The sequence below is a fragment of the Triticum urartu genome, chromosome 7, assembly GCF_003073215.2.
Source record: "Triticum urartu cultivar G1812 chromosome 7, Tu2.1, whole genome shotgun sequence".
In the NCBI taxonomy this organism is placed as follows: domain Eukaryota; kingdom Viridiplantae; phylum Streptophyta; class Magnoliopsida; order Poales; family Poaceae; genus Triticum; species Triticum urartu.
The window spans coordinates 53,927,175-53,951,190 of NC_053028.1; the positions used below are offsets into that span (position 1 = coordinate 53,927,175).

Genomic DNA, 24,016 nt, shown 5'->3' on the forward strand with positions numbered 1-24,016 from the left:
TAACCAAACACGTCCTTAATTAATGATATGTTTGCTTCATGCATTTTGAAACGCGGTCTGTTCACGGTGTCATTTGATAAAGAAAGAACATGTTTGGCATGGTCAGGCTGTAATTTGGTAGCTCTATTATCAATTAGCAGCTCAATATGAATCCCATTCCGCCCAGAAACCCTGCAATGGGATATTGATACCGCTCTCGCGTCTCAAACCATTCTCTCCTCAATGCTTTTTCCATGTTCTACTCCGAGCGTCACACCGAAACGATCAAAGTTTAATCATGGAAGACATGGACCACACGTAATTGGCGATGTATAGAGTATAGAAACACTATTACACTGGCACACATTTGTTCAAGACACGAGCACCATGGGTAATTCGTCCAACAAGAAGCTAAAATCTAACCACATTATAATGTAAATACATAATTTCCTATGGATACAAAACAATTCTAATAGAAAATGGACTTAACAAAGGGTTTTTATAACCATACACTATTTGCACATTATTTTGGGAATTTTCTTTTAAATCGAGCCGGGAGATATTGTTGGATTCTCAACACTATCCCCTTCCCACTCCCCCACAGCGACGGCCGACGGCCTCACCGCGGCGCAAAATCCCCCACCACCGCGAGGATGTTCCCGTGCCGGCCGCTGGTGTCCCCGCCGCTGCCGCGGGCCCTCGTCGCCGCGGCGCCCGTCTCCGTGCGGCGGCTGCCGTGGCCGTCGTCGTGGTCGCCGACGTCGCTGCGCGTGGTGCGGTGCATGGCCAAGGAGCGGCGGGTGCGGATGGTGGCGAAGCAGATCCAGCGGGAGCTGGCGGACATGCTGACCCGCGACCCCGTGATGCAGCGCGCCGTCCTCCCCGAGGCCGCCCTCGGCGCCGACCGCTACCTCTCCTCCCTCACCACCATCGCCGACGTCGAGCTCTCCAACGACCTGCAGGTAGACCCCGGCCGCTTGCTCGAAACGATGCGGCTGCGCCGCAATCTGGGACGGTGGGTTGCGGGGGTGATGCTGAGTTCCTTGTCTGTCTGCAGGTGTGTAAGGTGTATGTGTCCGTGTTTGGGGACGAGAGGGGGAAGAAGGTGGCCATGGCCGGGCTCAAGGACAAGACCAAGTACGTCAGGAGCCAGATTGGGAAGCGGATGAAGCTGCGACTCACGCCCGAGATACGGTTCATCGAGGACGAGTCCATGGAGCGCGGAAGCAGGGTATGCTTGATTCTGTTTTTGCCAGACATTAGCGTGTCAAGAAATGCAAGTTTGTTCTTCTGTTGCCATAAACATACAGTACTCATCTAGCTGCACCATCACCACGAGCTTTCACCCATTTTTCATTTTTCAGTTTTCACTAGTTCATGGTCAGACCTTATTCAGTATTCACTGCCTGCTAGTATTTGTTACTACTACCATCGTTGCTGCTGCAGAGCAGAGTTTTCGACACCATGTTTCTTTAAACTCGTTTACATGACCATTCGATACTTCCTTCTGCGATTGTTGTAAAACGTAGTGCGAAATACTTATCTTAACTGATCTTTTCTCTTCCCTTGCAATTCACAAGCTGGTACTTGACAGTCGCTTGCTAAGATCTATTTTATACTCTTACCTCTCATGTGAAAAGAGGGGGTAAGAGGGACCATGTTAAAACTGCTCTGTTTGTTTACATTTTGTAGTGTATTTGCAGTTCAGTTTAGGTGAAAACTAGAATCATCATTTGCTTGTTATATGGATAAGAATCAGTGTATATGTTTTGTCGATACCTACATACTGGGCATTTTAATCTGCCGTAGGATCTACTATATTGTTAACACAAAGAATCATTACATGGACCATTTTTCATGTTTTTCTCATATGTACCAGGAAGATCTTTGTCTAACCGACTCACCTCTGCAGATTCTTACTATACTGGACAAACTAAAGGAGGAAAGGGAGCAGAGAGAAGGTAATGGTGAAGAAGAGGATGGAGAAGCTTCAGATATGGCAGAAGAAGAAGATGGTGACTGGGAGGGGGATGAGCCAGATGAGGAGGACATAATTTATGTAAAATAGCCCACCCCTTCTCAAATCTCGGTCACCATTCGATCAACTTCAGAGCTCATCAGGTCTGTTTCTTGCCCCGAACAAGCTCTTCAAGTATGGCAGGTTGCCATAGTATTTAGGTTAGTTCATGCAATGCGTATGTACAGCAGGATACACTCCTGTGTGCTAACAAAAGTCATGGATGAGACACTAGGCGGGCAACTAAAAAGAAACTATTTTAACTTAAGCGGTAACTAGTTTTACAGTAAAAGCAATTTAATTACAAAAACTGGATTAGATCAACATGCTCCTAGTGCTATATTAAGCATGCCACTTTCGAAATGTCAACTTGCAGCATGTAATATGTTGTTACCTTGTTACTGCAGTTCAGTAAGTGACAAATGCGATATGTCCTGACGATGAGAACTTACCAAGTTTTTAGAAATATGATGATTGTCATTATCCATCTATGCAGTTCTTGTAGAGTTTAGTTCCACGTTCACCTCGTTGACAAAGCGCTCCATGGTATCTCACTGCTTGAAGAGCTTCGCGGAGACGTCTGCTGCCAATTAGAAGAATCAAGGCAATATCCATTCTTTCAAGACTGACGATATCTAAAGCCAATTTATAGGACGCGCTATCATCATACTATGTTCACCGGATCAGTATCTGACCATCAATAGGAGACAGTTTCCACTGATGTCCATCCTTGTCTGTATGCTAACTGGTCCCTGTTATGTTATGTCCACCTGCTGTGTGTCTGTTCATCTTAATGAACATGGAGCTAGGCAGTTGCCTTTCAGTTTTCAGTTCTCTATTTGGTCTTTTACATGTTTGTTTCAATTGTTTTCTGGTGCAAAGGCCAAAGGCAGATAGGCAATGTTGTCTGGTGGTTCCTTTTTGGCAGTGGTCCTGCAACTGTAAGATGCAAATGCCAAAGGCAGACAGGCAATGTTAAACTACTTTACCTTGAGCACTAGCTGAATTTACAGTAAAACCAATTTCCTTAAAGAAAACCTGGATTGGATCAACAGGTCCTTGGCATATCAAACGTGCCACTTTGGAAATGTCAGCCTGTAGCACATAATATGTTACCTTGTTACAGATGCGACATCTGGTGACGATGTGATGATGACAACTTATCAAGTGTTAGTGTTATAATTGGTGTTATCTATCTGTGCAGTTCCCCTGGAGTTTTGTTCCGTGTCCAACTCATCGACAAAGCTCGAAAGCTGACAATATCTGAAGCGAATTCAGCGGGCATAATATCGGAGTACCATGTTCACCAGATCAGTATCTGACCTGACCCTTAGTAGGAGACAGTTTCGCTGATGTCCATCCCGTTCTGTGTGCTAACCAGTCCCTTTTATGTCCACCTGCTGTGTCTATTCCTGTCGCTGATTGAACATGGAGGCACACGCCTTTCATTTTGTATTTGGTTTGGGAGCTGACTTGTACATCTCCCTTCAAAATGTTTTGTAGCACAAAGGCGGGTAGGTAACATTCACTGTTCATTCCCTTTTGGGTGGCGGTCCTGTCCTGTAAGATTCAGTACAACTTCAAGGTTCCTGTGATAAATTGAAAGGCCAAATTTTCTTCTCTCTTCTTCAAAATGCAGTGCGGGGTCTTAAATTTGGGCGAAAGGGGCAGTAGCTAGCTGCAAATTCAATGGACTCGTTATGATTTGTTGGTTACTCCCTCCGTAAATAAATATAAAAGCGTTTGGAGCTGATTATATGTTGGGCGCTTGAAAAAACTTTTTGTTTCAGTCATTTTGTTCCCGTCCGAAGATGTGCATCCTTTGCTATATTTTTTGCTCGACTTCATCGACGTGCTCTGGTCGGCGCACGGCGGCGATCGGATCATTGTGTTCACGACGAACCACCTCGACAAGCTTGAGGCCGCATTAATCCGGCGTTGGTGGCTGTGCATATGACACCCGCAGACGTCGCGGAGTGCCCGATAGCGTCCAAGTGTGACGAAGATGCTTGCATCAGCCGTCTCATGGAAGAGCTGGAGAAGGAGGCCGATGACAACGAGAAGCATGATAAAAGAGGCGAAGGAGCGTGCTCCACTGAAAAGGGCGAAGAAAGGATGCTCACTGCGAGATACGCGAGAGAGCGATGCAGTGGGCCGACCCATTATCTAGCATTCGTATTTTTCTGTATTGCTTTTTTTATTCCGGTTTTGGGAACCTTCTAGAAGATTCCTGAACTGGTTTTTTGTCCTGGTTTTATCGCTTTTTTGGTTTTTCATTTTTGTTTCTTCGTTTTCTATATTATTTCTTTTCCTGTTTATTTCATTCTTTTTGTTCCTTTTTCTGTTTCTTTTTTTATCCTTAAATTAATAAAATTCATAAAATGTTCCGAATTTAATTTTTTTTCAAACATAAAAAAAGTTCATGCTTTAAAGTTTATCCAAGATGTTGCCTTTTCAAAAATGTTCCCAACTTTTCAGAAATATTGGAGATTTCAATAAATAATTCCATTTCAAAATGTTCATGTTTCCAATTTTTTGGGAGTTTCAAAAAATGTTCACGTTTTTTTTAAATCACAAATTTCAAAAAATGTTCATGCTTTATAGTGTTGTTCAAGGGTTTAAAACAATGTTCCTGTTTTAATAATTGTTCAGAAATTTTCAAAAATGTTCTTATTTTAGAATTTGTTAAGGAGTTTAGAAAAAGTTCTAGTTTTAAAATAAATTTCACGTTCCAAATTTTGGTCTGGAATTTCAAAGAAATGTTCCAGTTTGAAAAAAATGTTCGTATTTCCAAATTTTGTTCCAGAAGTTCAAAAAATGTTGGTGTTACATTATTTTGTGGAATTCAATAAATGTTCGCATTATTTAAAAAAATCAAGAGTCTTAGAAAAACGTGTTTCAGAAAAATTGTTCAGTCGTTAAAAAATCCCATGTTTTGAAAATGTGTGACTTTTTAAAAACTTGTTAACGAATTTGGAATGTGCTCGCGTTTTTTCAAAAAAAAGTTTAGTTTTTGAATTTTTTTAAACATATCGTCGCTGGTTTTGCTTCTTTAATTATTTCATGCAGTTCCATATAAAGCAACGTACGCTAGCTCCAGTGGTAATGGCACTTCTTCGGCCACAGGAGATTTTGGGTTGATTCTCAAAAAGAGTCACATTTTTTTAGGTGTACTACAATTCGCTAGCTTCGGCTGGCCCAGTTGCGGCGCCCACTGTGCGGCCTCTGGAAGACCAGGGCGAGAGCTCCTATTGGGCGCCTCATGCGCCTCTTCAGACTACTAGCGCCCACTGCGGCACGCTAGTGGGCCGTCCCATGAGCAATCTGGGCACGCTGTGCAGTGCAAAAATCCATTCATGGCGCGAAAAAACAACAAACAATGTTGCTCTCTTAAGGATTCAAACCTGCGCCAGCAGCTCCAGTTAATGGTTGGGTAACCACTTGACCTATTAACCACTAGCGAAATATTACAACGCGAAGGTTTTAAGAACTAAACTTTGGCCGCGCTATTTAGAAAAACGGGATTTCTTTTGAAAAGAAATGTGAACAAAATTTGGATGTCCCCAGATTTTAAAAAACATCACGAATTAGAAAAAGGTTCATATATTAAAACGCGTTCATGAATTCAGAACGTTCATAATACTGAAAAAAATCCATAGACTGTCAAAAAAGTTCACAAATTTGAAAAAAAGTTCATCGATTCTAAAAAAAGTTCGCAAGTTTGAAAAAAGTGCATCGATTTTCAAAAAAAAAATCATCAACTCTGAAAAAATTGTTCATCGGATTTGAAAAGAAACATAGAATTTGAAAAAAGTTCAGAAAATTTGGAAAAAAGTTCACAAAAAAATTGAAAAAAGTTCATCGGATGTGAAAAAAGTTCATCAAATTTTAAAAACAGTTTGTGGAATTTGAAAGAGCTCATCAAAAATTTGAAAAAAGTTCATCAAATATGAAAAAGTTCACCCAATTTGAAAAAAATTCATCGATTTTGCAGAAAAAACTTATGAAGAAAGAAAGTTTCTCGAATTAGAAAAAGGAAAAGCAAAGAAGGACAGAAAAGAGAAAAAGGGAATGAGAAAGAAGAAAAAGGAAGAAACCATGGAATGAGCACAACTAGGGCAGTGGCTGGGTGGTTGTCGCGTCGTACTCTATCCCGCCGCGTTACATGTCTCCATATGAAGTTGTGCTTCTATTCTTTCTAGTCTTCCGCAGATGGGCTAGCGTTTTGTGTGGTGGGCAATTTCGTAATATTGGCGATGATTCTTAATTTTCTGGCTGTGACGATCATTACTAGTGAGCAATGTGTGACTGTTTTTGCCTCTATGGAGCTAGGATCGTTGCCAGGCTCACTGTCTCTATTGTGCTCACTATTACGTGCAATAAACTAAAGTCAGAAATACAAGCCGATATCCCGAAAATCCAGAGCTCGCGACGTGCACATCTGATCATGGATGAACAGTAAAATCTAATAAAATAGCATAGAAAATCAAACAAATCTGAAATTTTTACACATCAAAGATGAACAAGTTTCCTGTGGGCGTGCGACGTTTCATGGAAATGTGACATACGAGGAGCTTGAGACTGAAAACACAAGATCTGTGCTCCAAAATCAAAAAAAAATTGAACCTTTTTGAAAACTCTGTTGTTTTTTTCCAGAGCTTCTACGATGTCATATCACCACATATATTTGCACACACCTAGAGATCTTGTTCATCGCTTGCGCCAATAAAATTCAAGCTTTTTTTTTATTTTTACTGTTCATCACCAGTAGCAGATGCTCCCGAGCACCAAAATGTCACCCTCCTGGTATACTCTATACTCATAAAATGCAAAGATTCGGTCTTTTTTTGCCTAGAGCTCCTCAAATGTGCAAACACCACGAGATTTTGCACACTCCCTGCGCACTGAAGCATCTTCGATGCCAGCAAGATTCAGTTTTTTAACTATATATTGAATGTACTACTGATCGTGTAGATGAGCCCATGGTGGAGTGACTACCAGCTTCACATGCACACATACTTACTGTTCATCGAGTGTAGATGAGCACACGGTGAGTAACTACGCCCCCTGTGTAAATGAATTATCCATACTCATATGTCTTTTCTCTACCATGTGTTTCTCATGTCTGGGCTTAGAAGTCACAGAAGATAGTTGGACGAACAGTGGTGGAGTGACTAAGCCGTCGGGCATGCCCTCGTCTCCCAGTTCTTGGGCCACCTGAGGTTAGATGGATAGCTCCTCCCCATCCCTTTCTTCCTATCGCTTCGGAAACCGTGATAGAAAATGGTTGATTACCTTCGATCCGGATTTGGATGTAGATAGTGGCTTTTTTTACTAAAGACCCTATTCAAGATATAGGTCGCCCCTTTCAAGACAGGGGGGCATGCCACCCTCATGATCTATTAAGTGCTTCCTTATCCTCTGTATCTCGAAATCACTCCTTCGCGCTCGCGCGTTGCGACGCGCGACAGACAGCGGCGTATCTCCTTCCACTTTCCATTTCTAAACTATCAGGGTCATTATTAGTGGGTCCTACCTTGTGCCCAGCATGAGGATGCATGCAAGGAATGGTAGCAATCCCGTGAGCGCCTGGACCCACCAAAATTTTCTTTCTCATTTGCATGCAAGCACCCTGGTCCAGCACGTTCTCTCTGCTCCGTGAATTTAGCCACACATGCAAGCACGGGCCCACCACTTTCCCTAATCTCTCTCGCCCCCCCTGATTTCAACGGGGGGTGGGGGGCCGGCGTGTCCTCAATCTCTGCCACTCTGGTTAGTTAAAAAGGAAATTCAACTCGTTGCGCACATACTTAAGAGGAAAGCCTATCTGGTCCGAAACCGAGCGTTGCGACCCCCTGCGTGTGCTCAAGCGCCCAATCACCGCATGATGAGAGGGCTTTTGTGAATGTTTTGTGTTTAAAATGCCACATATTTTGCAATACCGGAAATCCCGATTTTTTTTTCATTTTCTCTGGCAGTTTCTTTATAGCATGGCGATTTTTAAGAGGTTGCCTTTTTTATATGAGAGACGACAGTTTTATTTTCTATAGCATGGCATTTTTTATTTTTAATGGTATGGCAGTTTATATTAACAATAGGATGGCATTTCTATTAACAATAGAATGGCATTTTATCAATAATAGGATGGCACTTTTTATTATTAAGAGAAAACATTTTTATTTTTATCGGCATGGTACTTTTTATTACTAAGAGCATGGCATTTTTATTTAATAATAGGATGGCATTTTTATCAATAATAGGATGGCATTTTAATTATTGAGCGGATGGCATTTTTTGTTACAAATAGGATGGCATTTCTTAATGTTTGAGAGGATGACATATTTTTAATGGCATGACGTTTTTTTCGGGCTTATCCAGATAAAACTTTTTATCTAGAGGATGCAGTTTTATAATGACGCGCATCAATTTTTTCACAGCATGGCATTTTCTCAATTTAAAGATTTGTGTTTTTTTCAGGGTATAACCCGAGGATTGTAGTTTTAAAGTTTAGCATGACAATTATTATTTCTTGTAGTTCATACTGCCTTTTTAATCATACTCATTTTATTTTTATAATATTAGAGAGATGACATTTTTTCATTAGTTTGGCAATTAGGTCTTCTTAGCCCCTGTTCGGTAATCATCCGTTCCCGGAATCTGCGGAGCGGGGAAACCACAGCTCCTCCGATTTGAACTGCAGCTCCGCCAACTCCGCTCCCGGATTTGTGGAGTGGAGCTGTACCAAACAGGGCCTTAAGGTTCGCTGGAGGGTGCCTCCCCTAGCATAATGCACGTGTGCAGAGAACTTTGTGGCTTTCCAACACATGCTACTATTCATCCCAAAAGTTCATGACTTTGCTCTTTATGCACAGATCACATCTCAAGGTATTTCATTCTGAAATTATACACACATACTATTCATCCAATTATCGACTGGGCTATGTTTTCTTTCTTGCTTTGATTTTCGTTTGGTTTCCTCCAGGTTTTTCTGAACATATTCAAAAAACTGGAACCATTTTCAAACAATGATTGAACGCTAATCAAAAAACAAAATTATGAACAATTTTTTGAAAGTTCCAAACATGTTTAAAAAACCATGAACAAATTTTTAAGAATTTGGTATTTTAAGTAAAACTTCTTAACTTTTAAAAAATTCAAAACATTTTAAAAAGTCATTAGTGTTTCTAAAACCATGATCTTTTTTAAATGAACAAGAGAAGAAAAAAAAAGAAAAAGAAACCAGAAAACCAAGAAAAATCGAGATAGAGACCTGAATGAATTAGAAGCAAAGGAAAATGGGTTGACTGGCAATGTATAGGTCAGCCCATACGAGCGCCCCTTGTGCGTCAAATAGGAGCCACATGAAAATCATGGCATTGTGAAGAGCCATGACAGAGGTCTTTACGTCTTCCTCAATGTCTAACTCCGCTCACCTCAAAGGTCATCCTTCCGCGTCCACGGCCATTATTAGGCTAGCCATAGTGGGGTAACTTAGATAGTAACTTAACACACCCCAAAATAATTTTACTTATGTGACAAGTATTTAATGAGGTGAGAGGTGTTTGAAGTAACATAAATATGTTACTGTAACATAGCGCTTCCTGAGGTAAAATGAGTTTATAAGACAATAAATAAAAAAATCTATAACACTGCTACTATAATACTTTGCACTATAGAGATAGTAACTTAGACTAGTGTCATAGACTTGATAAAAAAAGTGGCGTGCACGCTTGGTGTCAAATGGATTTGTGGGCTAGCATGGCTAATTGGCTATAATAATCTAGGGATTTCCATTGGCCGGCAACACAATCCCAATAGGATTAGGAACCGCCAGGGTTACCTTGGCCACACCACAAACAAAACCAGTGGCCAATATAGAGGGGCACCTAATCACGCAACCATACGCGTGCTAAATTCACTGTGACACTGTTCACTATTTTCATACACTAGCGAAGCTCTTTGTCAATGGCTTCTCTTCTTCCATGGCTGCCATGGCTCGTCGTCCCCCTCCTATTCTTCTATCTACTCGACCTCCTCGCGCAGGCACGCCGTCGCGGTCTTCCTCCAGGCCCCCGCCCGCTACCGCTCATCGGGAGCCTCCACCTCCTGGGCGACCAGCCGCACCGCTCCCTCGCCCGCCTCGCAAGGACCCACGGCCCGCTCATGTCGCTCCGCCTGGGCGCGGTCACCACGGTGGTCGTCTCCTCCCCGGACGCCGCCCGCGAGTTCCTCCAGAAGCACGACGCCGTCTTCGCCACCCGGGCCGTGCAGGACGCGGTCGGCGCGCACGCCAGGAGCTCCGTGGCCTGGCTGCCCCACGCGCCGCGGTGGCGCTCGCTCCGCCGGATCATGGCCACGGAGCTGTTCGCGCCGCACCGGCTCGACGCGCTCCAGCGCCTCCGGGCCGAGAAGGTGCGGGAGCTCGCGGCGCACGTGGCCCGGCTGGCTCGCGACGGCGCGGCCGTGGACGTCGGCCGCGTGGCGTTCGCGACCAGCCTGAACCTACTGTCTCGCACCGTGTTCTCGACGGACGTGACCAGCCTCGACGACCACGGAGGGTCCAAGGGGTTCCAGGTGCTGGTGGCGGAGATCATGGAGGTGGCCGGCAGCCCGAACGTGTCGGACTTCTTCCCCGCGCTCGCGGCGGCCGACCTGCAGGGCCTGCGCCGGCAGTTAGCGCGGCTGTTCGCGCGTCTGCACCTGGTGTTCGACAAGGAGGTGGAGCAGAGACTGGGCCGCCGCGCGCGCGACGCCGCCGGCGAGCCCAGGAAGAAGACCGACGACAACGACGGCGGCGACTTCCTGGACGTGCTGCTGGATGTGGCGGAGCGGGACGACGGCCAGGCCGCGCTGCTGGATCGCGACACGCTCCGGTCGCTGTTCTCGGTAAGTAACACATCATACCCATGTGCGTAAGGTTCCTTTGGTCGCTGTCTAGCAAGTTGCGATAAACAAATTACGCTCTACGACATCCGAAAGTGTGGTTCAAACTTATTTTTACGGCCGGGGCAAATCTGGTAGGAAGATTGTTATTTTTACCAGCATGCATGTATATCCATTTGGAAAAAATGGTCGTGGTTGAATATATGACCAAAAGTATAGCTTATCAAAATATTTATTTTGCCCATTCACGGTACAAATCGGGGTGCAGATTAGCGTCACTGCATCCTGATAATATTTATGATAATACTGATTGTTTCACAACACATGTATATGTCTTATTAGGACCTGTTTGCTGCTGGCAGTGACACAACCTCCAGCACAATAGAATGGGCTATGGCGGAGCTTCTTCAAAACCCATCATCAATGGCCAAAGTGCACGACGAACTTGCAAGAGTCATCGGCTCAGAGAGAGACATCGAAGAAGCTGACATCGACAAGTTGCCCTACCTCCAAGCTGTGATCAAAGAAACCTTCCGGCTGCACCCTCCCGCTCCATTGCTGCTACCGCGCCAAGCTCAGACGACCATAAGAATCGCGGGTTACACAATACCCAAAGGCGCACGTGTGCTGGTGAACGTGTGGGCGATGGGGCGGGACGAGGCTATCTGGTCTGAGCCTGAGAAGTTCATGCCGGAGAGGTTTCTCGGGAGGGCGGTGGACTATAGAGGCGGAGACTTTGAGCTGATCCCATTTGGTGCTGGGCGCCGGATGTGCCCAGGGATGCCGCTAGCGATCAGGATGGTGCATCTAGTTCTCGGGTCGTTGTTGCATCGGTTCGAGTGGAGGCTCCCGACGGAGGTGGAGAGGAGTGGGATTGATATGCGTGAGAAGTTTGGGGTGACACTCACGAAGGCCGTGCCTCTCCGTGCTATTGCTACACCAATGTTAGTGGATGACAACCGTTGATGATAACAATTGCTTTGCTTCTTCTTGTGCAAAATGTAGCACACACCAATGGACCGGATAATGAATATGTGTATCTTTATGTTCTATGGGCTCATGAGTCTTGTAGAGGATCCTTATGTGTCAGGGTGTCGTGTTAGTCCGTCGGTGCTTATAAACCTCCTTGTTTAGCTAAGTGGTCTTGCCTGTTTGTTTGGATTTTAGCCCAGTTTTCCGTTAATTAATCGAGCCGTCTCTTGTACCATTTCTCTCTACCCAATGAATATGGGTAGATAGACCTGCCGGTCCCGTCAGTTTGGGGTGTGTTGTGATGGTCTTTGGTTGATTTTTCGTTAATTATATGTTCAATTTTTTCTCCTTAATTAATAGATTGAGGCATGTTGAAATCCGGTTCAAAAGATATCAGTGATACCATGTGGTGGTGATTATATTTCCTTTTTGACTCTTCTTTTGCACTTTGTTTATCACGTGAAATGCGAAGCTCATGTATGATTTTTTGAACTAAAACCACGTCACTTATTTCCGAACAGAGGGAGTATTTGTTTCTTGTAGGACTTTGAATTCACTATAGGGAAAAACCAATGGCGCGCTAACATAGTTTTGGGGTTAATTTTGCAATGTGTTATGAAAAAAGGGTTATTCTGTATTCTTGTTATTTTTTCTGACTTGTTAAGCCACAATAGGAAGGAAAAGAAATGCACTAATCGTTCGCCCGAAATCACTAGTTGGGGAGTACTCGTTGCAAAGAGCATTCCAACCTTCCGAGGCTGTGACAAGTGGCGTGCTGCATGTGCGCCACTTGTCGCAACCTTGGAGTTTTTCCTTTTTTCGTAGATTCGTTATTCAAAACGTTTTATCTCTTAAACCGTGCGTCCAAATCTCGAACCGCTTTCACCGTTGGATTGCTCGCGTCGAGATTTTCAAAATTAGATCCCATGTTGATAGGTTTGATGAACTTTTTATTCACGAAAAAATCGGACGAAAAAACCGAACCGGGAGCACGGGTTTTTTTCCTTTCCAAAAAAGGCACGCCCGTGCCTCTCACAAAATCACAACTGTGCCTCTCGTGGAAGCAAAACCGTGATTCTCGCGGAAGAAAAAAAGAAGAAGGGAAAACATGTTATTTTTTTTCGTTTCCAAGGAGGCACGACCGTGACTCTCGTGAACGCACAACCGTGCCTCTCGCGGAAGCAAAACCGTGACTCCAGCGAAAGGAAAAAAAACAGAAAACATGTTTTTTCCCGTTTCCGAGAGGCACGGCCGTGACTCTCGCGAAAGCACAACCGTGCCTTCCGTGGAAGCAAAATCGTGACTCTCAAATAGAAAACGCGTTTTTTTCGTTTTTGAGAGGCACCGCCATGACTCTCGCGAAAGCACAACCGTGACTCTCACAGAAGCAAAACTGTGAGTCTCGCGAAAAAAAAAACAGAAAACATGTTTTTTTTTCGTTTCCAAGAGGCACAGCCGTGACTCTCGCGAAAGCAAAACAACGCCTGTCGCGGAAGCAAAACTGTGACTCTAGCGCGAAAGGAGAAAAAAGAAAACGCGTTTCTTCACGTTATTCTTTTTGATTTTTTTTACCCAAAAATTAAGAAAGACTGGTGAAAAACAAAAACGTCGAAAAACCCTGTTTGAAAAGCCGAAAACCCCTATGAAAAAATAAAGAAAAAACAAAATCCGAAAGAAATGCCCAAAGCGTGACACATGGCGAACGGGTGAGAACGCGTCAAGTGACGCTGATCGTTGTGAGGGTCCCAAAAAAGCGCTCGTCAACTAGTTGCTCCGTCGTTTGCCACGTTAAGTCACTTCTTTTAACTGGGCCGGCCAGGAGCACTAATGTTTCTTTTTGTAGGGAATGCCATGTTTGGATTTTACCAAGTGTCTTTAAATCGTTCAGTTCGAGTTGCGGCCGGCCCAGCAGGCCTGACCCCTTAATTTCGTTCGCCCTGCAAACTTTAATTAATATATAAATAATACCTCGTCCCCCTTTTTTTTTGAGCATACTTCGTCCCCTTAAAAAAAGTAAATAATACCACATTGCCAGCTGAGTACGACGTACACCGGCATATATACGTAGCACCCGTCGTTGTACCTGCGGGGCGTCGTGGTGCACGCCTGTAACTCCAGCCTCGGAGGGCTAAAGGAGTTGGCGTGGGTGTTTGTTCAGTGGGCCTGAGTGGCATATTGTGGTTATTTCACTCTAATATATATTTCAGAAGTATTTAATTTAATTTAATTTAAAAGACAAAAAAGAAAAAAGAAAAGGCTCTTCAATGGTGGGCATGGCGACATCGCGCCGGTTCCATGGGAGTCCTCTTCTCCTCCTGGGCTGGGACGGCCTTGTGCTGCGGGGTCTACGACGCCTCCAGCCGTGGCCCAGTCGGATTGCTCACCGAACCTGCCCCCCATGCCAACTCTTCTTTTTTTTGGGGGAGCCAACTATTTTTTTTCCAATTAATTATTCTCCTTCACCGATCTTCAAATGCGATATATGTGAAAACTACTGTCATGCCTGCACATTTCTGCGGCGGATTTTTTCTTTGAGGCTTGATAAATGGGTCGTTATGTGTTTTCGTTATCCTGTAGTTTGGAAAAAAGTATACTCCCTCCATTCCTTTATACAAGGCCATTTTATATTTTTATATCTAACTTTGAAGATTAATTTTATCAACAAAAGGTGAGTTATATACCACGAAAAGTATGTCATCGAATGCACATTCCAAAGAACTTTCTAATAATATTTTTTATGACATATAATCCTTATTTTTTTTGACCAAAATTATAAGTCAAAGTTTGACACAAAAAAGGAAGTGGCCTTGTATAAGGGAATGGAGGGAGTACATGCTGCAATTGGGAAAAAAATTATATGCTGCAGTTGTAATCCCGATCCAGGGTGCTCACTTACACGCCTTCCATGCGGTGTTATCCGCCTTTGTGAATCACTGTGACACTATCATGCATCGAGGTTTCCTGTTTTCCGACCATTTCTTCAACCAATATAGTCATGAGGACGCACATATCCACATCCAGATCTAATTATTCTGCATATATCCATTGATCATCTTTATGCTGATGATTAATCTCTCTGTTTAAGCAGTGCACTACCTCAACACAGTTGAAAGAAAAATTATTAGCTCAACATGTCACCCTAATCCGCCTATAGGTCCTACTGCAGGCATAATTTCAAATGGGACAACGCAATGTAATTCCACCATCCATGGCTACAACCGGCCACAAGGACGATGATCCGATGACACTCGTGCAGGGTAGTACGACACAAACGAATTTGCCATCGCCGACGATTTCGGCATCCGCCACAACCACGAACGAATAGGTCCAGCCCTCTGGGTAGGACTCAGATTCCGCTTCCTCGTGGCATCTACCGTTCTTTCAAACCGAGTAGGTGGAACTCATATCTGTCATCGTCGTCGCCATCGCAGCCGCAACGACGACAACTGCAGCAGGTACACGAAAGATGCGGATGTCGTGGGTGAACATGGCGTAGGAGAACAACTCGTTACCGCAGTTGACGATTACATGGAGAGGAGGAGGCGCGGCCAAGGGCGAAGCTGAGAAGGAGGCGCCGGTTAGGGTGATTGCTCTAGATTGATTAAATTGGCAGTTATGAAACAATTCATTCTTGTTAATTATGGTGGTTGATAAAAACCGTGTGGACTATAGTTGGTGAGAAGAAATAGAAAGAAAATTGTGGGGTGGAGGGTAGGAAAATAATCGATGGAGGAGGAACGTGCTGGGAGGGAAAGAGGGAAGACGACGGGAATGGCGGGACGCGGTCTGATCGACAGGAAAGGGAACACTACACATTTTGAAGTAGTATATAGAGAATTCGGAACGATGTGTTTGTGTTTGATTCCAAGTGTATGTATGGTGAGTGCCAGCGGGAGACTAAGTGGTAGGGTATTTTAAGATTGAGAATTAAAATTTGTCCATCAATGTGTTTGTGTTTTGCCCAAGCTCTTCGTGTTGTCGAGGCATTGGTAAGAACGACATTGTAGATAAGGTTGCAAACAAGTCGCTTTCGAGTGAGTTGGAGTGGGCTCAACTCAATTTATACTAAAATTTTACCGAGCACAAACGAACCTCAAGGTCGAATAGTAGAAAGTGGCTCGTGTTCAGCTTGTAGCGATCTCCAGCGGATTTCAAGCTAGTTTGAAGCTAAATAAGAAGATGTTTCTAAACAAGCTAAAGAAGATGATTTTTTAGTAATCCAAGGCAACACTTTAAAGAAAATTGGCGACAAAACAACATAAGGAACCACTATAAAATTTCCTCAAGGTGACTTATTCTCTCATAAATGAAGACAACACTTAGCAAGAGAAGAAAACAAATCTGTTTCTGTCCTAAAATTTGTCCATCGATGCGTCACTCCTTAAAAATTTGTCTTTACCGAGCTTCTTCATCTCTGCCGAGTATTTTTTTCGAAACGGAGGCATAAGATTTGCCTCATCCATTAAATAAGAAGAGAGTTTAGAGTGTTACAGGTGACCACCCACATACACGGCATGACAATTACTCACGCAAAATAATTAGCCCTAACTTTTTAGCACCCGCGGTAACCCAAAGCTTGGCCTCCTCTAGGATGATGTTAAGGAGAATGGGCGGCGGCGCACACTTGTGTCGGAACACCCGAGCATTTCGTTCGTTCCAAATAGTTCAAGACACAAGCATAGTGAGGGAGGCCATGGCTTGTCTGTTGGGGTTATGATTGTCGATTCTCTTATCCCACCATTCATTGACGGAGTCTGCAAGGTGCCAATTGGAGGTGTCCATGTGAGCAAGACCAAGCTTCTGAATGATTAATCTCCAAAGCCTAAGCGTGTAGCGACACTTGAAGAAAAGATGTGCACCCGTTTCTTGTTCTCTTCTGCGTAGCTGGCAAAGGCCACAGTTTGCCCAACCACGCTTTTCCAACCGGCCGGTGGTCCAAATCCTATTTTGTAATGCCAACCAAGCAAAAAACTTCACTTTTGGAGGTGCCCATACTTTCCAAACCATGAGATCCATGGGGGATAGAGCCAAGCCAAGAAATTGAGCTTTGTACGCTGTTGACGTTGTGTAGATCCCATCATTGGAGTGCTTCCAAACAATATCATCTTTGATCTGCTCGTTAAGGTGGAAATCATGCACACGCATCCATAAGGTGAAAAATTCCCGAATGTGGTCGATGGAGATTATGGTGTCAGGCTTGATCTTGAGGATCCATGCATTCCCATTGAGGGCCTCACGCACCTTCCATTTTTTTCTCCTCGAAGCATCAAAGATAAGCGGTGCAATGTCCTTTGGCTTGCGACCAAGGAGCCAAGGGGAGTCCCAAAAAGGCGTTTTGGCACCATCCCCAATGATGATAGTAGTAGAGGCATAGAAGAACTCGCGGTCGTCGTCGGTGCAAGGGTTGCCAAGACCCACTGAGGGAGTCCTGGATTAGGGGGTGTTCGGGTAGCCGGACTATACCTTCAGCCGGACTCCTGGATTATGAAGATACAAGATTGAAGACTTCGTCCCGTGTCCGGAGGGGACTTTCCTTGGCGTGAAAGGCAAGCTTGGCGATGCGGATATTCAATATCTCCTACCATTGTAACCGACTCTATGTAACCCTAACCCTATCCGGTGTCTATATAAACCGGAGGGGTTGTAGTCCGTAGGACAGAATCAACTCCATACACAATCATACCATAGGCTAGCTTCTAGGGTTTAGCCTCCTTGATCTCGTGGTAGATCTACTCTTGTACTACCCATATCATCAATTTTAATCAAGCAGGAGTAGGGTTTTACCTCCATCGAGAGGGCCCGAACCTGGGTAAAACAAAGTGTCCCCAGTCTCCTGTTACCATCCGGCCTAGACGCACAGTTCGGGACCCCTACCCGAGATCCGCCGGTTTTGACACCGACATTGGTGCTTTCATTGAGAGTTCCTCTGTGTCGTCGCCTTTAGGCCCGATGGCTCCTTCGATCTTCAACAACGATGCGGTCCAGGGTGAGACTTTTCTCCCCGGACAGATCTTCGTCTTCGGCGGCTTCGCACTGCGGGCCAATTCGCTTGGCCACCTTGAGCAGATCGAAAGCTACGCCCCTGGCCGTCAGGTCAGGTTTGGAAGCCTAAACTACACGGCTGACATCCGCGGGGACTTGATCTTTGACGGATTCGAGCCACAGCCAAGCGTGCCGCGCTATCTCCACGGGCATGATATAGCTCTGCTGCCGAACAGCGCTTCGGAGGCCGCACACGCACCGGTTTCGACCATTGATTCGGAACCTACTGCACCGACAGAGGATCAGCGGTTGGACGCTGCCTCAGGGGCTGCGATCTCAGAGGCGATCGAGCCAAACTCCAGCTCCGCACTCCGCGGGGCCCGTGACTCCGAGGAGCCGAATTCCTCTTCGAACTCCGAGCCCCTCCGCACCCCTGCCAATCGAATCCGATTGGGCGCCGGTAATGGAGTTCACCGCCGCGGACATCTTTCAGCATTCGCCTTTTGGCGACATCCTGAATTCCCTTAAGTCTCTCTCTTTATCAGGAGAGCCCTGGCCGAACTACGGTCAGCAAGGTTGGGACACGGACGATGAGGAAACTCAAAACCCACCCACCACCCACTTTGTAGCCACTGTCGATGATTTAACCGACATACTAGACTTCGGCTCCGAAGACATCGACGGCATGGACGACGATATAGGAGACGAACAGGAACCAGCACCTGTAGGGCGCTGGAACGCCACCTCGTCATATGACATATACATGGTGGATACTCCAAAAGACGGAGATGGCGACGGAACAATGGGGGATGACGCCCCCAAGAAACAGCCAAAGCGCCGACGTCAGCGGCGCCGCTCTAAATCCCGCCAAAGCACAAACGGTGATTCCGGCACGGGAGATAATACTACCCCGGATAACGCCAAAGAACACCCACCCCAGCAAGATTCGACACAGGAAGATGGAAAAGCCAACCCTCATGAGAGAGCAGCAGACCGAGAGGTCGAGGATGATAATTATACTCCTCCCTCCGAAGACGAGGCAAGCCTCGATGACGACGAATTCGTCATACCATCAGACCCTGCCGAACAAGAGCATTTTAAACGCAGGCTTTTAGCCACGGCAAGCAGCCTCAAGAAAAAGCAGCAACAAATTAGAGCTGCCCAAGAATTGCTAGCTTACAGATGGACTGAAGACCTTGCGGCCGAAGAGTATGAACTCGAACGCCCCTCCAAGAGTTCCCCGAAGCGCAGGTCACTACCCCGATCAGAAGAGGAAGAACCTACATCACCAGCGCACGACATGGCAGACCGGCCACCTCGTGACCGCAACAGAGAGGCCTCTCAGCCCCCGACCCAAGCCATGCCCCGACGCCACACAACTAAGGCACGGGAAAATGCGCCCGACCTGCGAGAGATACTGGAGGACAAGGCAAGACAGACAAGATCGATCTACGGATCGCGCAGGCACCATACGGCACGTGACAATGATCCATACGCCGGATACAACAAATCCGGCCGGGCCGAACACAACAGACATAGCTCTTCTGAGCTGCGTCGTGATATAGCCCAGTACAGAGGCGCCGCACACCCGCTATGCTTCACGAATGAAGTAATGGATCATAAAATCCCAGAGGGCTTTAAACCCGTAAACATCGAATCATACGATGGCACCACAGACCCGGCGGTATGGATTGAGGATTATCTCCTTCACATCCACATGGCACGCGGAGATGATCTCCACGCCATCAAGTACCTCCTGCTCAAACTTAAAGGACCGGCTCGACATTGGCTTAACAGCTTGCTAGCAGACTCGATCGGTTCTTGGGAGGACCTGGAAGCCGCATTCCTCAACAACTTTCAGGGCACTTACGTGCGACCGCCGGACGCCGACGACTTAAGCCACATAATTCAGCAGCCAGAAGAATCAGCCAGACAATTCTAGACACGGTTCCTAACTAAGAAAAACCAGATAGTCGACTGTCCGGACGCAGAGGCCCTAGCAGCCTTCAAACATAACATCCGCGACGAGTGGCTCGCCCGGCACCTGGGACAGGAAAAGCCGAAATCCATGGCAGCCCTCACGACACTCATGACCCGCTTTTGCGCGGGAGAAGAAAGCTGGCTAGCTCGCAGTAACAACCTATCAAAGAACCCTGGTAATTCGGATACCAAGGACAAAAGTGGCAGGACACGTCAGAACAACCAAAAGCGCCGCGTTAACAGCGACAGCAATGAAGACACGACAGTCAATGCCAGATTCAGAGGCTATAAATCCGGTCAGCGGAAAAAGCCATTCAAAAAGAATACTCAGGGCCCGTCCAGTTTGGACCGAATACTCGATCGCTTGTGCCAGATACATGGCACCCCCGAAAAGCCAGCCAATCACACCAACAGGGATTGTTGGGTGTTCAAGCAGGCAGGCAAGTTAAGAGCCGAAAACAGAGACAAGGGGTTGCACAGCGACGACGAGGAGCCCAAGCTGCCGAACAACAATGGACAGAAGGGCTTTCCCCCACAAGTGCGAACGGTGAACATGATATACGCAACCCACATTCCCAAGCAGGAGCGGAAGCGTGCGCTACGGGACGTATACGCGATGGAGCCAGTCGCCCCAAAGTTCAACCCATGGTCCTCCTGCCCGATCACTTTTGATCGAAGGGACCATCCCACTAGCATCCGTCACGGCGGCTTCGCCGCATTGGTTCTTGACCCAATCATCGACGGATTTCACCTCACAAGAGTCCTCATGGACGGCGGCAGTAGCCTGAACCTGCTTTATCAGGACACAGTGCGGAAAATGGGCATAGATCCCTCAAGGATCAAACCCACAAGAACGACCTTTAAAGGCGTCATACCAGGTGTAGAAGCCAACTGTACAGGCTCAGTAACACTTGACGTGGTCTTCGGATCCCCGGACAATTTCCGAAGCGAAGAGTTAATCTTCGATATAGTCCCGTTTCGCAGTGGCTATCACGCCCTGCTAGGACGAACCGCATTCGCAAAATTCAATGCGGTGCCGCACTACGCATATCTCAAACTCAAGATGCCAGGCCCTCGAGGAGTAATCACGGTCAACGGCAACACCGAACGCTCTCTTCGTACAGAGGAGCATACGGCGGCTCTGGCAGCGGAGGTACAAAGTAGCCTTCTTCGGCAATTCTCCAGTCTGGCCATTAAAAAGCCAGACACTGCCAAGCGCGCCCGGAGTAACCTACAGCAGGACCGCCTGGCACACTCTGAGCAAGCGTAGCAATGCGGCCCCAACCCCAGCTTTCGCGACCTAGCAAAACCAGTACCTCGCGTACATAACTACGCCCTTGAAATACCATGGGCACAGGGGAAGGGGCAAAATAACGGCACGCCCAGCATACGGTGTAAAACGTACCAGGGGCTGCCGGATTCCTTTTTTAATTTTTTCTTACTTTAAGGACTCCATACTTCGGACGACCTGTTCGGTAATTAGATTGCCACACAAACGATGCAAGACCAAGGAAGGCAGACAAGCCATGCCGCATCATGGAACTCCCAGGTGGTCTCTATTACGAGCGATATACCTACTTTATATATAATTCCGCAGCCTGCCCCTGGTCAGGACATACTGAATAGTCCAATATCTTTTGCTTACCGCACAATCTGTATCGTTCGGCTCTGATAAATAGCCTCTCCATAAACAATGCCTAGCTTTTTGTCTATTTTTTGCATTACTCTTTTCATATATATGCTCATTAATGACATGTCGCGCTCGTACATTGTGGTACGACAAGTACGCCAGGGGCTTCAGTACCCTTTAATATGGTGTGAGAAGTCCGTACACTTTAACAAGTGCGGCACCCCAAACTTATAGCACTATATGCATCGGCTCCGAATCATGATTTGGGTCAATCGTTGGGTTTGCCCGGCTCCTATGTTTTGGTGCCTTACGTTCCGCTATATCGGCTAAGGTAGCACTAGGAGAACCACTGCGATTGTGCCCCGGTTGAGCTGGGTTAAGCACCTCAGTGGAGAAAGCTAAAATTGACTGTCATGATGAGGCGAGAGACCGGTCGCTATTCGAGAGGTTTTTCGAGTCCCTAAAGGCTTATGCCGCTTCGAGCGAGGAGCTGGATGACCCCAGCCTAGGCGTGGATAGCGCCCTGAATTCGGTCTTCCGAACTAGGGGCTTCGCCGAAATTTAAAATTATAACGTTCTATGGCTAAGTGAGAGTGTTCAAGCATTATAGTCCGATTGCCTGGTTCGTCGTGCTGCGCGCCTCCCTCGAAGGACCCAACCATGGGAAAAAGAGCGCCCAGATTTATCACCGAACACCCCAGCACTCGTGGCATGGGGGCAGAAGCCGACAACTGGCCATCTCTCAATTTTTGATAAACGGCCGCACAGAAAATAATATTTTAAATTCAATAAGCATTGCTTAGCGCATATGAACAAGTTTTCAGCGCACAGGATAAACATGAGCGAATTCATTCAAAAATTACATCCTTGGTGCACTCATCTCCCACAAGGCGGGCACCCGCAAGAACATCCTTATAGCAGTTCTCCGGCTTGCGATGCTCCTTCCCCGGCGGCGGCCCGTCCGTCACAAGCTTCTCGCCGTCCAGCTTACCCCAGTGCACCTTTACACGGGCAAGGGCCCTACGGGCACCTTCGATGCAGACAGAGCGCTTGATGACCCCGAGCCTTGGACAGGCCTCCACCAGCCGCCGCACCAGCCCGAAGTAGCTCCCAGGCAGGGCCTCTCCGGGCCATAGCCGAACTATGAAGCCCTTCATGGCTTGTTCGGCCGCCTTGTTGAGTTCGACCAGCTGTTTCAGCTGGTCGCTCAAGGGCACAGGGTGTCCGGCCTCAGCATAGTGATGTTGGGGAACATTGCAGAAAACAAAAAATTTTCTACGGTTTCACCAAGATCCATCTATGAGTTCATCTAGCAACGAGTGATCGGATGCATCTACATACCTTTGTAGATCGCGAGCGGAAGCGTTCAAAGAATGGGGATGAAGTAGTCGAACACGACGTGATCCAAATCACCGGAGATCCTAGCACCGAACGGACGGCACCTCCGCGTTCAACACACGTATGGTCAGCGTAACGTCTCCTTCTTCTTGATCCAGCAAGAGGGAAGGAGAGGTTGAGGAAGATGGCTCCAGCAGCAGCACGACAGCGTGGTGATGATGGAGCTGCAGTACTCCGTCAGGGCTTCGCCAAGCGCTATGGAAGAGGAGGGGTGTTGGAGAGGGAGAAGGAGGCAACCAAAGGCATGGGAGAAAAGCCCTCCTTCCCTCACTATATATAGGAGGGCCAAAGGGGGGGGGCGCCGGCCCTAGGAGATCCAATCTCCTAGGGTGGGGCGGCGGCCAAGGGGGGTTTCCCTCCCCCCAAGGCACCTAGGAGGTGCCTTCCCCTCCTAGGACTCTTTCCCCTTGTAACCCTAGGCGCATGGGCCTCTTGGGGCTGGTGCCCTTGGCCCATGTAGGCCAAGGCGCACCCCCTACAGCCCATGTGCCCCCCCGGGACAGGTGGCCCCACCCGGTGGACCCCTGGGACCCTTCCGGTGGTCCTGGTACAATATTGATTACCCCGAAACTTTTCCCGATGGCCGAAACAGGACTTCCCATATATAAATCTTTACCTCCAGACCATTCCGGAACTCCTCGTGACGTCCGGGATCTCATCCGGGACTCCGAAAAACATTCGGGTTACTGCATATACATATCCCTACAACCCTAGCGTCACCGAACCTTAAGTGTGTAGACCCTACGGGTTCGGGAGACATGTAGACATGACCGAGACGACTCTCCGGTCAATAACCAACAGCGGGATCTGGATACCCATGTTGGCTCCCACATGCTCCACGATGATCTCATCGGATGAACCACGATGTCGAGGATTCAAGCAACCCCGTATGCAATTCCCTTTGTCAATCGGTATGTTACTTGCCCGAGATTCGATCGTCGGTATCCCAATACCTCGTTCAATCTCGTTACCGGCAAGTCACTTTACTCGTACTGTAATGCATGATCCCGTGACCAGACACTTGGTCACTTTGAGATCATTATGATGATGCATTACCGAGTGGGCCCAGTGATACCTCTCCGTCATACGGAGTGACAAATCCCAGTCTCGATCCGTGTCAACCCAACAGACACTTTCGGAAATACCTGTAGTGCACCTTTATAGTCACCCAGTTA

At 46.7% G+C, this 24,016-nt stretch overlaps 2 protein-coding genes across 3 annotated transcripts; both read left to right on the forward strand.

The window, feature by feature from the left end:
• Positions 1-554: 554 nt before the first annotated feature.
• On the forward strand, positions 555-3,616 carry LOC125520546 (probable ribosome-binding factor A, chloroplastic; the record flags this gene model as incomplete). Of its 2 annotated transcripts, none has more annotated exon segments than XM_048685500.1 (4): positions 555-941; positions 1,037-1,210; positions 1,892-2,100; positions 3,201-3,616. In XM_048685500.1, coding segments are annotated over 3 exon segments (717 nt in total), but the record flags the coding sequence as incomplete, so codon positions are not given.
• Positions 3,617-9,793: 6,177 nt separating this feature from the next.
• Positions 9,794-12,086, forward strand: LOC125521894 (geraniol 8-hydroxylase-like). The gene is made up of 2 exons (XM_048686955.1): positions 9,794-10,882; positions 11,222-12,086. The coding sequence occupies exons 1-2, from the start codon at positions 9,962-9,964 to the stop codon at positions 11,843-11,845; spliced, it is 1,545 nt and encodes a 514-aa protein (XP_048542912.1). The 5' UTR covers positions 9,794-9,961; the 3' UTR covers positions 11,846-12,086.
• The last annotated feature ends 11,930 nt before the right edge of the window (positions 12,087-24,016 follow it).